This window comes from Podarcis liolepis, assembly GCF_965112155.1.
Source record: "Podarcis liolepis genome assembly, chromosome: 13".
Taxonomy (NCBI): domain Eukaryota; kingdom Metazoa; phylum Chordata; class Lepidosauria; order Squamata; family Lacertidae; genus Podarcis; species Podarcis liolepis.
Genome location: NC_139573.1, coordinates 55,167,544 through 55,184,090, shown reverse-complemented (window position 1 = coordinate 55,184,090; position 16,547 = coordinate 55,167,544). Strand labels below are relative to the sequence as shown.

The 16,547-nt window shown below is 43.6% G+C and overlaps 1 protein-coding gene across 3 annotated transcripts in view; it reads left to right on the top strand.

Moving 5' to 3' along the window:
* Positions 1-16,547, top strand: part of COL15A1 (collagen type XV alpha 1 chain) — a 121,129-nt gene that overhangs the window by 35,223 nt on the left and 69,359 nt on the right. For all 3 annotated transcript variants that reach the window (XR_014518736.1, XM_083473125.1, XM_083473124.1), the window contains exon 3: positions 14,918-15,465. Coding sequence is in view for 2 of the 3 variants with exons in the window: in XM_083473125.1 (XP_083329251.1) it covers positions 14,918-15,465 (548 nt within the window). In the remaining variant the exon portion in view is untranslated. The remainder of the gene's footprint in view (positions 1-14,917; positions 15,466-16,547) is intronic.

The window sequence follows — 16,547 nt, the reverse complement described above, 5'->3', positions numbered from 1 at the left end:
CTTTTATCCCATCCCTTCTCCAAGGATCTCGAGATAAATATGTGGACTTTCCTGGACTGAATCACAGCCAGGTTTTATCCTCTGCCCAGCATCCTAAACACAAGGAACTATGGAAAAGGTCCCAGAGAAGGGCTTTGACAGAGCAGCTTTTTAGCATGAATATTTTGCCTGTAATCACCCAGGGTGAGTGAAAATGGCCACTTACCTAGTGCCTGGGTGGGCGGCAGTTGTGGCCTGTCATTGCAGACCCACAGCTCCACAGAGCAAAGGCTTCCCCATTGTGCGGCCAGCAGTTGGGGGATTCCCCCGGCCGGCCACAAAGGAAAACAGGATAGTCCACTATCCCCTAGAATTTCAAATTGGCCAGTTAGGTGACCAGAGGGCCTGACACACTCAGGTGCTCTACACCTGAGCTACAGCCCTTCACCTTAAGTTCTCGTGCTTCTCTTAAAAAAAATAAAAATCTTCTCTATTGTATTGCGGGGGGCATCTTACCTAGACTGCCACTGCTATTAGAACCGGTGTGGGGCACAGCTTGGGGCTGCGTGGAAAGCCCCAAGGATTATAGCATTATTATTCCAGTGGGGGAAGCAGCTTATTCCAGGCACATCCTTGTTGCAGATCCAAAGGGCTTCACAGCTTCCATGGGGGGCTGGTGGTGTGGACCCAAGCTTCCTCCAGCTTCCTCCCACTCCCAGCTCTTCCCCAGTGGCTCGCTGGTTTTACTCAGGCAGCTCACTGGGTCCCAGTCTGCCCTAAAAATGCCCCGCAGCTAATCCTCAGATCCGTCTCCTCTATTCCAAGGACAATGGCGTCTTTGCTGTGGGGGACCCAGAGAGCAAAACAGCTTCCATTGGGGTAAGCTAGCTCCCCATCAGCTGTGTCTTCTAACAAAACCAGGTCAGCTAATGCAATATGAACGTCACAAGATAATTTTACAGTCTGGTATCCTAGATGGGAAAGTACTTGTCTGTACTGGGGTTGTCTAGTTTATATACTTTTAATTAGCAATTTAAAAGTACTTGAGATAGCTCTTCTGGGGACTTGGCTAAATCTGTTCCATTCCTTATGAAAGGAATTTATATTTTTGCTCTTTGTTTAATGGTTAGGCTAATAGCTTTCTGAATTTATTTTCCCCATTCCACTGTCTCCTGCTTTGCAAAATTAATTTTCCAATAAATTTTGTTTCATTGAGCTGTTTATATAGCTAATGGAATAGTTTCCAGATGCACGTTTTCCAGACTACTTATTTTTTTTCTAAAGACTCTTTTCTGATTTTTGTCCCATACCTTTTTATAATGGGTGTCAGAGAATCAGCTGATCTCTGAAAAAGTATTTACTTCAAAATGGTTGCTGCTGATACTTCTGGAATGAGATTGATATAAAAATTAAGCATCTTAATTAAATCAGGATTAAGAGGTTGGGGCGGGTTGGGGGAGTGAGAAATGTCCCTATTTTCATCTGAGGAATGTTGGAGGGTATGCATTTGGTTCGTCAGGAAGGAGGTTTTGAGCAATGTAGTTAAAAGAGCTGCAATTTTGCTGTGTAAACTATTTTTCTGTCCAGCAGAGGACAGAAGAAGAATGAGAGATGCCTTAAGCAACAAATGTTAGGAAGTACAGCAGATATTCAAGGAAAGGTTGACCCAAAGATGATCTCACCCTGCAGTCTGCTACTTAATCATTAAAAGGGTTTTGTGCTATTGAAATCCTTCAGCAATATCCATTTCCGCAGGCTAGAAAAACCTCTTTGTCCCTTAGAGTGGCTCTGTGTGATCGACTTTAAAGAGGGCAGACCTATATTGGGAGGGAGGCCAGAGGACAGTTGTATATTTGAAGGAATCCTCTCTTTACCGAGCTAGCCAAGTCCAGTTTAAAGATAACCCTGAGATGGGAAAGGGGGACCCTGGTGTTGGCCATCAGTGGAGAGCACCTGTGCAACGGTCTCAGCAGGTACATACTGCAGAAGGTCACCTGGCCACAGTCCCTTTAATATGATGTGACATACTTTTTCCATTCAAATTATGGTATTTGTTTTAAAACTTGCATCTATGCATATAAATTGACACACACAAATTTTATGCAAATCCATGTGATCTTTTGACCTCCTTTTTTTTTTTTTTTTAGTGATGCAGCTTCCTCTTTTAAGCAGTTTGCTGCAGTGAGTTACTGGAATCCCCATTCATCAGATTTCAATTTCTGTTCCCTGGGATTTCCAGAAATTAAATATCTGAGAGGTGTGAGAAGGGTGCAAAGCCTATAGATTTTGGAGAGGAATAAATAATAAAATTATTCTTATTATTATATTGTTGTTTCCATTTTTAAAAAAACCTGATGTGGCATAGAATCAAAACAACTGAATAATGAAAGTAACAATACAGACCTGCAGGAGTAGATAGACAGCATGTATCCTGTCTAGAAAACAAGACCAAACCACAATACATATCAAATTATATTTAGATAACTAAGCCATAGAGAGGAATGAGATGTAGGAGTACAACTGAAGCCACACCCTTCATTAAAATCATAAACCATAAAGCAAATTATAAGTCTTAGTTTCTCCCCTGCTCACTCCATGCTGCTGCAAAACATGTTCTGCAGGGACAATGTCCCATATATTGCTATACTAAGTCATTTTTGCAGTGCTTCTTGAGATTTCCATTGCATGGTGATACTAGAGCATCACAGGCACTAGTAGCAGAAAAACAAGGTGTTGGGGTTGTTGTTTTGCAGAATATATGGGTTATATGTATGATTAATGTATGATTGATATGAGTAAAAGCTGTGGTTGTCTGTGAAGGGGAATGGTTGCATACGTAAATTCACTGAAATACATACATATTTGAAATATAGATGACCTAGCTCTGAAGCAGAGCTAAAAGATTAACCTGTGTGGGTGTCAGAAAAGGTCAGGCTAAATTTAAATCAAGCCTGAGGTAGCAACATCAGTTAAAGCTTTGACTATACATAAGCCATTCCCAACCGCTGTGAAGGCCCTTTGCAGCTGAACCCTCTACTGAGGAACTCTTACGGTAAGCAGCTGACCAGAAAGAGAACAAAATAACTGGCTTTTGGTTTGGTTTGGAGTCAGTTGCCAGAAAAGTCCTCTATGTCCAACTAATTCTTTGTAATCAGTTATCTAGGATGTCAATTGAATTTGCATTTTAAGTGTGAACTTCCCAAATTCACACTTCTGAGAACCAAAGCACAGCAATATTCCCAAATTTGCACTTTTCCAAATTTAGCAGTACAGTTCTCCAGCCAAGTATTGGGTACAAAAAAACATATAATGAGGTAAAGTGTCCCATAAAATGCTTAAAGGTACCCCTGCCGGTACGGCCGGTCGTGACCGACTCTAGGGTTTGCGCGCTCATCTCGCTCTAGAGGCCGGGAACCGGCGCCGTCCGAAGACACTTCCGGGTCACGTGGCCAGTGTGACAAAGCTGCTCTGGCGAGCCAGCGCAGCACACAGAAACGCCGTTTACCTTCCCACTAAGTAAGCGGTCCATATTTATCTACTTGCACTTAGGGGTGCTTTCGAACTGCTAGGTGGGCAGGAGCTGGGACCGAACGACGGGAGCTCACCCCGCCGCGGGGATTCGAACTGCTGACCTTACGATCAGCAAGTCCTAGGCACTGAGGTTTTACCCACAGCGCCACCCGCGTCCCACATAAAATGCTTATATTAGTGCAAATAACAGTAAAAAAGCATTATTTTAGGGCAAATTGCTTTGCAAAAAAATGTTTGTAATGAAAATTGCATATAAAAAGTGTATATTAGAAGAAAATTGTACTACAATGCTAATAATTTTTCATGAGAACTCTTTTTAACAAGTTGCAAATTGGTGTGGAAATGTGGAGAACTGATGTTAAGATGGGAAGAAATGAGAGAAACCAAAATTGACATATTCTCCCACCCCAGTTGTATCATGCTGGTCTCTGCCTGCACACCTGCTACAAATCACTGGGTTTTCCCCTCCGGCTCACCCCTCAGCCCTCTATTCCCAGTTTCCACCAGATACAAGATTTTTAGAATTAACTGCTGATATCCCTAAGCATTATCCCCTTTATTATTACACCACGTGTTCAAGGTTTGCACCTCAGCATTCAAAAGCGGTCCCAGGTACACCTGCAGCCAGAAATTGTATGGTTCCTGAATTGTGACCTTTCGGAAGAAGTTTCTCTTGTCTTTGCAGAACTCAGTTCCTTCCTACAGGGGGTCAGTGATAGACCTTGGGGTCTAAACTTTCAGCGGCACCCTGTGCAACACCAAAATTTGGCACCCCAGGTTTTCATGCTCCATTCAGCAAGTTTTATTGCGGCCAAAGCCAGTGACACTAAACACCACAAGATCAGACAACAAGAAATCAGCAACAACCTCAGAATAGAAAAAAGGTTACACAAGGGAACTTCGCAGTGTGCCATTCAACAGAAGAGATTTACGCTTCCTAATTACTAAAGTGCAAAATTTAGCCACCTCATATGATATTGAGCTTGAGGAATCTTCTAGGAGGTATTTTCGAAGAATTTCAGGGGAGGATTCCAAATAATATTGAAGGGGTATAAATTTTGATAGAAGCGGTAAAATAAGTTGAACTCGTTCTTCACTATAAAATTCGCAAGATAGAAGAATGTGTGTGACAGATTCTACCTTATTAGACATACAAGGGCAGAGACGCGCATGCATTGGAACCCGCGTGAATTTGCCGTACAGCACTGCTGAGGGCATTGTCTCAAAGCGGGCTCTAGAGAAAGCCCATCTATAGGCTTCGTTAGTGAATATTGAGCTCCATTCTAAATCATAGTTGTGGCGCCCCCTGAGCTGCCCCCGAAGCTCTGTGCCCAGAGTGACTGAACCGGTTGCGCTGGCCTATATCTGCCTCTGAGGGAACATCTACCTCATATCATGCTGTGCTGAAAATGTACAGAAGCCCTGAAAATTCTGGCTAGCAGCTTGGCTTTTCTTATATTAACCTAATGTTCCTGATTTGTACAGTTTGCTAACAGTCATTGGTTAGCAAAGTCATTCCAGAAAGCTCTGTAAATCAGCCCTTCCTCTACTTGGAACGTTTCAGGATGCTTGGCGTGGAATTACTTCCACAGATTATGGGAAAACTTCACTTTTTAAAAAGTAGGTCACATCTGCAATCCGAAGGAGTGCTCTGACGAGAGCATTGAAGCCGTAGATGAGGAACTTGGCAGCCTGCAGAGTAATTTGGAGAAAGAGATGTGAATGATCTTTACTTGCATTCTCCCACACCATGTTCTCGCACAGTTCCTAGTAATTTTAAAGATCTTGTGCCCTTGAAATGAACAACTCTACCAAAAGAACCGTTTTCTTTTTTCTTTCTCTCTTTGAGGGATGGCTCTTGACCGATTAGGAATTCATAGCCTAGTGTCTGTGTGCCAAGGCCTCACTCAAAGTTATGACGATTGCTACCAGGGAGGCGAAAACCAAATGGCTGGTGCCAATTTGCCAAGTGGAAAAATTCCTACCCGGCCTCAACAATATGGTGGCCAACAAGTGCCCATAGCAAGGTCATATCAGAGCAAAGCATGAAAAGAGGGTGGGTGGGTTGGGAGAGTGAGAGAGAGGGTCCTGGCTGGCCACGCTGCGGTTAAATCATCCATGTCCATGCCCTCTCTCAGTGCTGACTGGTCAGTGTGGCCCTGATGGGTGTGGCCATGCCCAGTGCCGGCGATGCGGCCAGGATGACACAGAAGGGGGCGTCAACTCTCTGTCCCCCAAGCCAGATCACTGTTGGGTCCCGGTTGCCCAGCTGCAACACTGCCCACAGGAAAAAGTGAGCAGACGTCTGCCGTGCTGTCCTTGGGAGAGCAATATGGGTAAGAGGAGGTTTAGTGTGGCTGGGGGCAAGCCTGGTGAGGGGCCCGTGGCGCAGACAGTAGGTGGCTGTGCATTGCATGAGACCCTTTCCAGGCAGAAGAATTGGGGTTGCCCTATCAGCCAGCCCTTGGGCCTTCAGAGGCGGCTCCTGAATGCCAGGCCAGCTTCAAGTAAGACCTCCCTCATCCATGGCCTGATTGTGGATGAGGAGGTGACATGGTTTGGATTACTGAGATCTGGTTGGCAAGCAAGGTAGGGTTGGTCTGATTGAGCAGTAGTCAGTTGTCCACTGGGTGCCCTGGGTAGGCGGTCCAGCGTCCGAGCAGAATTGAGGGTCAGGGTGTGTGTGTTGCTTTCTCTGGGCTTTCCCTCTCTTACATGAGGCTTCCTGTCCCCATAACTGGCATTGGGTAATCAGAGCAGGCAAGGGCTCAGAGGTGCTGTTGAAGACTCCTAGACTGCTGGTTCTGGGGGGATTTCCACCACACCTGGGGCAGCTCAAGACTTCACAGACACCACCATGACAGATATGGGGCTGTCCCAACATGTCATCAGTCTGCTGCAGGTGGCAGGTGTTGGTTCAGGGGGGGGGGGGATAGCTATAAAATGATCCTAGATCCAGGTTTGGGGCAAGTATTCTTTGATGAGAGAACCCAAGAAGAAATTTTAAATCATAAAACATGCAGCAAAGCTGTTAGACCTTTAAAATATGCCCTTGTGAGTTCTCGTTCTTATAGTTGGTTCCAATGATTGTTTATTTCATTGTATGTTGTTTTGAGTCACTTTAGTGGAAAAAGCAGCATATACATGTAATAAACAAGTAAGTAAATAAATATTAGGTAGCTCCCTTGGAAGCTGGAAAGGAAACAACTACTTGTTCTATTAACATTTCCTCCAACTGTTTCCTTGAAATTGTTTTTAATATGGTATTTTTAACTGTTGTAACCTATCCTGGGACCTTATGGTGAAGAGAAGGTAATAAAAATAAATAAACCGTGCTTTCTCTTACACCTCTTTTTCTTCAAGTCATAATTCTATAGCGGCAAGTTGCAGCCTCACCAGCCGCCTAATTAAGGTGAAAGCAGCTGCCCTGATCTCACAAGAGGGGAAGGGGTAAGTACGCACGGGTGACTTTAAGAGTTCCACTGCAGTTCATGCACTGCTTGCTGCAAGACTGGATTACTGCAATGTGCTCTCTATGTGGGGCATCCTTCGCGCTTGACCAGAAGCTGCAGATAGTGCAGAATGCGGCAGCACGATTGCAGACAAGAGGGAGGCCTTGGGCGAATCTACACTCATGGTTTTTAACGCTAAAATTTTCTTTTTAAATGTTGGTTATGTGTTGATAAAATGCGACACCAGAGGGCGCTGCAGAGCTACCCCCACCCAAAACCCAGATAGACATTGTGAAAAAGGAAACAAAAAGGAAACCAAACACCTTGACATAATAACATTTAAAAGGTGTGTGTAGATCCAGCCCTTGTCAGCTTATAGCACCTGTGCTCAGAGATCTGCACCGGTTGCCGACTTGCTATTGGTCCAAGGTGTTGCTATTAGTTTGCCCGATAGCAAATGCTGGAAATGTAAAGAAATGGAAGGTACATTCTTTCACCTTTGGTGGATGTGCCCAAAGATTAAGGCTTTCTGGGAAATGATATATAATGAACTGAAAAAGGTATTTAAATATACCTTCCTGAAGAAACCAGAGGCCTTTCTCTTGGGCATTGTCGGCCAATTGGTGCCAAAGAAGGACAGAACTTTTTTTATGTATGCAACAACAGCAGCAAGAATACTCATCGCAAAGTATTGGAAGACACAAGATCTACCCACCCTGGAAGAATGGCAGGTGAAGTTGATGGACTATATGGAACTGGCGGAAATGACTGGCAGAATCCGAGACCAGGGAGAAGAGTCGGTGGAAGAAGATTGGAAAAAGTTTAAAGACTATTTACAGAAATACTGTAAAATTAATGAATGTTAGTAAAAAGGTTGGAAGGAAGTTATATGGCTTTAGTAGAAATGTTATAAGGAATTAAGTATAAATAGATTAATAAAGTATTAAAGGAAAAAATAAGGTTAAAATGTGTTATGATAATTATAGGATAGAAAACAGAGGAAGATGGAAAGGAATTGCTGAAACAATTAACAGAAGTGGAATACAAAGAGGGAGGTGTGAGGAGGTCGTTGAAATAAGTGAATGAAAGATTGAAATGGTGTGATGTGTTTTAAACGGTTTTTGTTTTGTTTTGTTGGTTTGATGTGTTAGTGTTGTGTAGTGTTTTTGTATTGTATTGTATTGTATTGTATTGTATTGTATTGTATTGTATTGTATTGTATTGTATTGTATTGTTCTTTCTTTTGTAGTGTTTAAATTGTTGGAAAAGTAATAAATATTATTTTCCAAAAAAAAAAAGAGAAAAGGATACAGCAGATTTTAAAGGTTAATATTCAATTGAAGCCGGAATGCTTTCTTTTAGGGTTAATGGGTACACAATTGAAAAGGGATTACGGGAGATTACCCCAATATATGATCACAGCGGTGAGACTGCTATATGCACGACGATGGAAAGATATAGCTGATTACACTATTGGACTTGACTGAGATAGCAAAGTTAACGTGTTTAATTAGAGAAAAATCATTACTGATATTTATTAAGCACTGGAAATTTCTTACGGACTTTTTGTGTGAAAGAGAAAATGAACTTGTAATATCTGGATTTGAAGAATGAATAAAATACTGTTTTATAGAAGATAGAATGGTTGGATCTTAATGAGCCTTTTATCTTCATTTATTTTTCTTCAGGTTCCCCCCCCCCCCTCTCTCTTTGCTCTTTGGCTTTCACTCTCCTTAGGTCTTTCTTTTCCTTTTCTTGTTTTCTTTCTGCCCCTGTTCGTTTCTATATTAAGCAGCTGTTTTATTTCAGTATATTATAAAAAGATACTTTGTAATCGGTCTGTATTTCTGTATATCTTTGAATAAGTATCAATAAATAACTCTCTCTTGATATATTTTTTGGGGGGGGAATGTAACCATGAAACGAATGGCATGCTCATTTAGATGCCTTTTCCTGCTTCCCCCAAAACTATGAATTATTACGGGTGGGAAGAAAGAAGAATGCATGGCAGGGTTAGTGCAGAATGTTTAGGGGCAAATCTCACTCACGCCTTAACACTGCTGTGATAGGAGTCACAAAAATAAATCCATATCCATATATTCATGTTTCACAGAAGCCCTTATCAAATGCACCTGATAAAGATTATACACCCCTGGTTCTTCTGAGTTTAATGAGAACATTACTTCCTAATTCCCTCTGTGTGTCTGAAACCCGCCATGGGGAGACGTAACACGTGATGGAATTCTCTGAAACTGCTTAGGAGGCAAAGATTTGGGATCAGGGAGGGAGGCAGACGGGCCCCCTTCGCTGCGATTGGTAAACACAAAAGACTCCTCCTAAGACTGGCTGGCAAACCCTTCATTTCCATGAGAAAAGGAAATTGCTAACTAACAGGCTTTGCAGAAGGATGGAGGCTTGTTAGAAGCATTTAAGAGGACCAGTTGGATTTTGCGAAGGGCAAGCCCCCCGCCTCACCGTCCTTCCATCAAAAAGCTGATACACAGAGAATAATATGGAGATGGAGCTTCTTTTAAAACAGGCAGAAGGATGAAGTTGCTTCTCTTCACTCTGACAGGCCAGTTGTAGATGTTGAAGCAGAAAGGAATTTTGACCCTTTGTGTGCCGGCTTTGAAACAGAAGATGCTGGCTAAACTTGCCTGGCTATTTCTCCTAATGCCATCTGGCCTGGTACAAGGACAATGGTGGTGGCAACAGCTGTGGGGCTCTCCTGCGACGGCTAGTTCACCTTTGCCAGTGACCGCCAGTCCTGCTACTTCTCCCACGCCAAGGATATATTCAACCAGTGGCTGGGCATTGAGGGAGACTGGGGCCCGTTCAGCAGTTCCAGCAACATGGGATACCCCTGGCATGGCGCCACGTGTTGCTGGTGTACCTTCCAAACCTACCTTAGCTACTGGAAAAATAGCCGTGCATTTTCCTAGGAAAACACCTATGGAATTGGATCTGGAGTACAGAACAGCGGAGAAAATAAATATGTGGAAACAGAAGAAAGCAGGTACATTAGCTGTAAAATAAGAGATTGTCCCAGCAAAATGGACTTCTGTTTTTCTTGTGATCAGTGGAGAGAGACCTTGATTCTAGTTTCTGATCAGTTGTTGGGTGGTCTTGTGTAGGTCATCATTTCTCAGGGCTCGTCCACACTTCTGCTTGCCCCACTGATCTCCCCCTCCCAGAGAAACACGCTGCTTATTTAACACTAAATCAAAATAAACATCCATTGGTTTTTCTGCGGGTTGACGTTTGTTCCGATTCAGCAGTAAAGAGCAGCTTTTCCTGGGGAAAGTGGCAGGACAAACGGAAAATCACTCAGACCCATGCTTTCTAGGGACAGGAGTAGTGGAATTATAGGCAAGTCCTCACCCTCAGTTGCTCTTTTGTAAGACTGGAAGAATAAGTTGCCTTTCTATTCAGCAGGTTTATTATGCAAATGAATTGCACTGAATATTATTACCTACCTTAAGCCGTAGGGATAGGGTCGTATCAAAAGACACACGCATCCCACTCTGTCTCTCCCCCACCCACCCACCCACCCATTAAAGGGCTTTTTTGCTATTACCTGCTGTGACCTCAGTATATTGGAAGCCATTGTAGCGTCCCTCTCTCCAGTAATGCTTGGTGTGCTGAAACCACAGGCCGTGTGCCCCATCCCTCACTGATGTTGCATTAGTGCTCAGCAAGGACGGCCCAGGCATGGGAAACAGCTCTGGTCATAGAAATTGTTGCCAGCCATATTGGCAGGCTGTAGGGTCCATATGTGTTTCCCTATACAAAGCATGGGTACAATTGTGGACGAGGCTGGTTAGGACCACTCACGGCTCAGAAAAGACTGGCACAGGAGGCCAAACTATGTATTATGCTGAGAGGTTGGTCTATCGATTCACCCCCCCCCCCACCAACGCAGCTGTTTGATTGGGTTTTAGCTTAGCAATAAGGCAAAACGTACTTGCAATTTTGCCAGTCATTTGCAAGTGGCAAAATTTGGGGAGGTATTTTAGCAGAGCTTTTAAGGGGGTTAACTTTTCAGAGGTGGGGAGACTAATTTACCACCGGTGGCCTTGCTCTCGGTGTCTGCCGTGTCTGCCTGGTGCAATGACACCATGTAGCACAGTTCCCAAGAGACTTCTGGAGGGAAAATGGCAGTGCTTTTTTATTTCTTTCTGGGGGTACTCGGGGGTACTCAGTACTGGCACCTCCCCCCAACGTGAAAAGTGTGGCACTTCCTGTAACAACTTCATGGTGAGTGCCAGCACATTTTTTCCCTTGAAATAAAGCTCTGGGGGCCAAGGGAGGTAGTTTCAGATGACCTTTTCCCTACACCCAAATTCAATAGCTCTCCTCTCAGAAGCCTTAATTTTTCTACTATGGAGCAGCCAGCAGCTTCGAAGGATTGATTTAAATCAGGGGTCAGCAAACTTTTTCAACAGGGCGCCGGTCCACTGCCCCTCAGACCTTGTGGTGGGCTGGACTATTTTTTTGGGGGGGGGAAGATGAACGAATTCCTATGCCCCACAAATAACCCAGAGATGCATTTTAAATAAAAGGACACATTCTACTCATGAAAAAACACGCTGATTCCTGGGCCGTCTTCGGGGCAGTATGAGAAGGCGATTGGGCTGGATCTGGCCCCTGGGCCTTAGTTTGCCTACCCATGATTTAAATGATGAAAAATGGCATGATGGCACAGAGGACAAAGTGGATAACTTCTAACTTCAGTGGGGGGGGGGGGTTCGCCACTCCCACAATTAAATTTAGTATGTCTTCATGTTCCTATGGCTTCATTTCGTTTGTTTGAAAGTTGGAAGATTAATTATTGGTTTCTCTGCATAATTTGTGTGATAGCTATAATGATCCTGTTTGGAGCATTTTGTTTGTAAACCTCTTTTCTGTTGAGTGAGCAGTATATAAATTTTGATAATAATAAGTTATTATAGATATGCCGCCCATCTGACAGGGCTGCCCCGGCCGCTCTGGGTGGCTTCCAACAAATCAAAAACATTAAGCACAGTAGAACATCAAACAGTGAAAGCTTCCCGATACAGGGCTGCCTTCTGATGTCTTTTAAAAGTCAAATAGTTGGTTCATTTCCTTGACATCTGACAGGATGACATTCCACAGGGAGGGTGCTACTACCGAGAAGGTCTCTCACAATGAGGGAACCACTATAAGGCCCTGGATCTCAGTGTATCAAATACATTAAAACAATCACCACCATCTTCTCATTCAGGAAAAATGACACACTAATGAAAAATTCCACATTATTTAATTACGGGGATTGCAGTACCACAGCAGTATGTGTCAATAATTCAGTTTGGGACCAGAATACTTGATGGAAAGTCTTTCCATATACCAACCTGCCCTAATCTTATGTTCTGCTGGGGAAGCACCTTCTATGCTTATGTGCCAATGAAGGCAAGACTTCTCTTTCATTGTTATATTAATTTATTTGAGAAAAATGCTAATATTCTCCATGACCTTATCAGATTCATATTTATTAATTTATGGCATTATGATGACGTGTTATTGGTATCACTGGGAAACCTTCAAAAAACTGCAGCTAAGTTACTCCATACAGGCATTCAATTATTATTTTTAAATCAAATCACAATATAAGACAGTGGACAAAGCACTACCAGCTAAATAAAACACTTCAAAATGCATGAAATAAACCTGTCTGTCTATTAGTGGGATTTATGAAGGGAATTCCAGAAACTTAATACACTCCAAGGATGGAAATCTTTCCATTTTGTCTTTTCCTTTACAGTCTATACTTGCATTTTTTTTTCTTGCTTCATTTCAAACTATGTAGACAAGCTGGATTATGTGTTCCAAAGGATTAATATAAAGCTGTTCTATAATGGAGGGGATTAGGCTGCACTTTCCTGTACTCTGCTCTGTGTAATTTAAACAAAAGGAAACCTTGTAAAGATTGCGCTGCCAGCCATACATTCAAACGTATTAGCAACAGATTTCGGCCAGCCCTTCCCTCACACCAGTTGAGCCTGTGTTTCATTTCTACTCTTTGAGTCATTCCGGATAACCCCAAATATCCTGGTCGCCCTGATTTTGTACTAGATTTGTCAGTGCCAAAGAGTTCTTTGAAAAACACAAATGCAACATGCAATCAGGTATCCCCAATTTTTGGAAGGGACAGCCTGAGAGCATTTGGAGCCAGCGGTTCTTCCACCTCTCTGTTGAATGAAGGGAGATGAGGGTGTTTCTAAGGAAGAGGGAGAGCCTGTGGTCTGAGGGAAGAGATCAGTGCACCAAGCTATGTGCCAGAAATGTTGTAACTTCACAGCAGAACTACTTGCCTTGGAGCACGGTTTTCAGACTGTGTTCAATGCTTGGTGCACAGTGCAATACAGCAAGGGTGGAACTACACTGGTACCTTGGCTCTCAAACTTAATCCATTCTGGAAGTCTGTTCCAAAACCAAAGTGTTCCAAAACCAAGGTGCACTTTCCCATAGAAAGTAATGAAAAACGGATTAATTCGTTCCAGACTTTTAAAAACAAACCCATAAAACAGCAATTTAACGTGAATTTTACTATCTAACGAGACCATTGATCCATAAAATGAAAGTAATAATCAAAGTAAAGGTAAAGGTAAAGGGACCCCTGACCATTAGGTCCAGTCGTGGCCGACTCTGGGGTTGTGGCGCTCATCTCGCTTTATCGGCCAAGGGAGCCAGCGTACAGCTTCCGGGTCATGTGACCAGCATGACTAAGCCGCTTCTGGCGAACCAGAGCAGCGCATGGAAACACCGTTTACCTTCCCGCTGGAGCGGTACCTATTTATCTACTTGCACTTTGACGTGCTTTCGAACTGCTAGGTAGGCAGGAGCAGGGACCGAGCGACGGGAGCTCACCCCGTTGCGGGGATTTGAACCACCGACCTTCTGAATGGCAAGTCCTAGGCTCTGTGGTTTAACCCACAGCGCCACCCACATCCCAGTAATCAAGGGACTGTACTGTAAAATAAATAAAACAGTATTGTAGATGATAAAAATTAAAATTACTTTTTTTCTTACCTGCGCTGATGATAGTCATTGTTTGGATGGGGGGCTTTTATCCATCTCCGCAGTCACACAATCAATCAATCAAATCAATCAATCAATCAATCAATCAATCAGTAGCAGAACTAGGATCCACACAGTCCCAAAAACAAATTAACTGAAAAAGCCTCAAAACAAAAAACGCAAAATAACTAGCAAAAACAGAAGCACCAAATATAAGCTCCAAATACCACCTCAGAACACTGCAATCGGAAATGGAAGGCTTGAATTACAATGGGGGGGGGGGACGCAAATTAGCAGCACAACAGGAAACACAGGGAGACTCAAAACGGAGCACGTTCAGCTTCCGAAAGAAAGTTCAAAAACCAGAACACTTACTTCTGGTTGTGCATTGTTCAGGTTCCAAGTGGTTCGTGAACTAAGCTGTTCAAAAACCGAGGTACCACTGTACATGTCAGAGGGAATGTACAGCAAAGAAATGGCAGTTGGGTGGTGTGCTTCTGTGACTGATCTGCTCTGTAGATCAGCTGTCCCACCATCTCTTGATGCCCAGAGAAGAGAAAGAATGGATTAAGCACACACACTTGCTGGTTCTCTGCTACTCATTACCCCCTCCTGGTATTTTGCAAGGGGAGCTGTGGGTGCCCAGGTCTCAGGGAAGAATAAAAACCAATGTATAAGCAAAAAGCAAAAAACAACAACAGAAGCTCAGTACCGATGGTCTACATTTTAAAGTTACGTGACATTTAACGGCATAAAAAAATGGAAAAGTATCTATTGCTTAACCGTCTGAGTGCCTTTTCTCTCACTGTTCAAGAGAATTTGGCAAGGTTGGAACAAGCTTATAGCTCTTCCTGAAAAGTTGGATAGAATCCTGACTGCATGCGCTTACTAATAATACTTTTTGTTTTGTGTTACAGAAAGAGGGTCAAAGGAGCACCTTGATCTCACTGAACTAATAGGAGTCCCACTGCCACCTTCTGTCTCCTTCATTACCGGTTATGGAGGGTTTCCAGCATACAGTTTTGGGCCAGAGGCTAACATTGGCCGTCTGACAAGGACTCTGATACCTCAACCCTTCTACAGAGATTTTGCTATCAGCGTCACCGTCAAACCAAACAGCGACCGTGGAGGTGTCTTGTTCGCTGTAACAGATGCCTTTCAGAAGACAATTTATTTGGGAGCCAGACTATCGCCTGTGGATGACAGCACCCAGAGAATAATTATGTACTACACTGAACCCGGTTCTCACATATCCCGAGAAGCTGCTTCGTTTAAAGTCCCAGTGATGACCAACAAATGGAATCGCTTTACAATAGCTGTTCAGGGCAACGACATTGCATTGTTTATGGACTGCGAGGAATATCACAGGGTGCAGTTTCAGAGATCAGATCAGCCCTTGCTCTTTGAATCGAGCTCAGGAATATTTGTTGGCAACGCTGGAGCGACAGGACTGGAAAGATTCACCGTAAGTACACCATGTAGTAAATGTGTGGATTATTCTGCAGTTAGTCTATCACAGCGGTTCTACAGGAAAGAGGTTTGGTCCATGCAGTGGCGTAGCGTGGGTTGTCAGCACCCGGGGCAAGGCAAGTAATTTGCGCCCCCTAACCAGTGGATTTGCGCCCCCTAACCAGTGGATTTGCGCCCCCTAACCCTAACCCCCAGATGTTGCGCCTGGTGCGGCCGGCCCCCCCTGCACCCCCCACGCTACGCCACTGGGTCCATGGCTCTCAGGGCCAGCCCAAGACATGCCCAAGGAAAAGGGCAAGATGGCGGCACCTCCCCCCCCATTCCACGTACAGAAGCTGACCGTACTGGCACTGGTATTGGGACAGCTTCATCCACTGCACCAATAGGCAGCAAGCCAGCTTGGCACACAAAGCTCTGCCTGCTCCCTGACCCTCAGGATCTGCTGCCTCAGCCAGTCGTCTCATTCCACCTAATGGTAGGGCTGGCCCTGATGGTTCTTGAGACAAGGAAAATTGATACTGGCACCTGGAAGGCAAACTATTAGTTACTAAGGGTGTGTATGTGGGGAAGAGAATCCTAGCAGGGGATGGAGAGTCTCCATTTTTAAGTGAACTGATCCAATCTCCACATACCATTCTGATAGAGGGATCAGAAGGCAATTATCCCTTCTGTTTCATACTTCTCTGACCTTTGCTCAAAAACACACCCAAATGCATTTTAAAATGGTTATTAAAAAAATATAAAATATGTTTAGAAAGGCATATACTGAGATTTAACTATTTTATGATAAAATAGGTATTTTCAAATTTTCATATGGACTTTTATTTTTAAAAAAAACAGTTGCACATTAGTGAAGAAATGAGATGGAACTTAATTATGACATGCACTGGAAATAGGTTATTCCTTTCCATAGCAGTGCATAGCCTTCATGACTGGTAGTCACTGAAAGCTTTATCCTCCACAATTGTATCTAATCCCCAAGTTGGCAGCCCTCACTACATCTTGTAGTAGCAAATTCCATTGTTTAACCATGTGCTGTGTGAAGAAATACTCCCTTTTTTCCGTCCCAAATCTTCC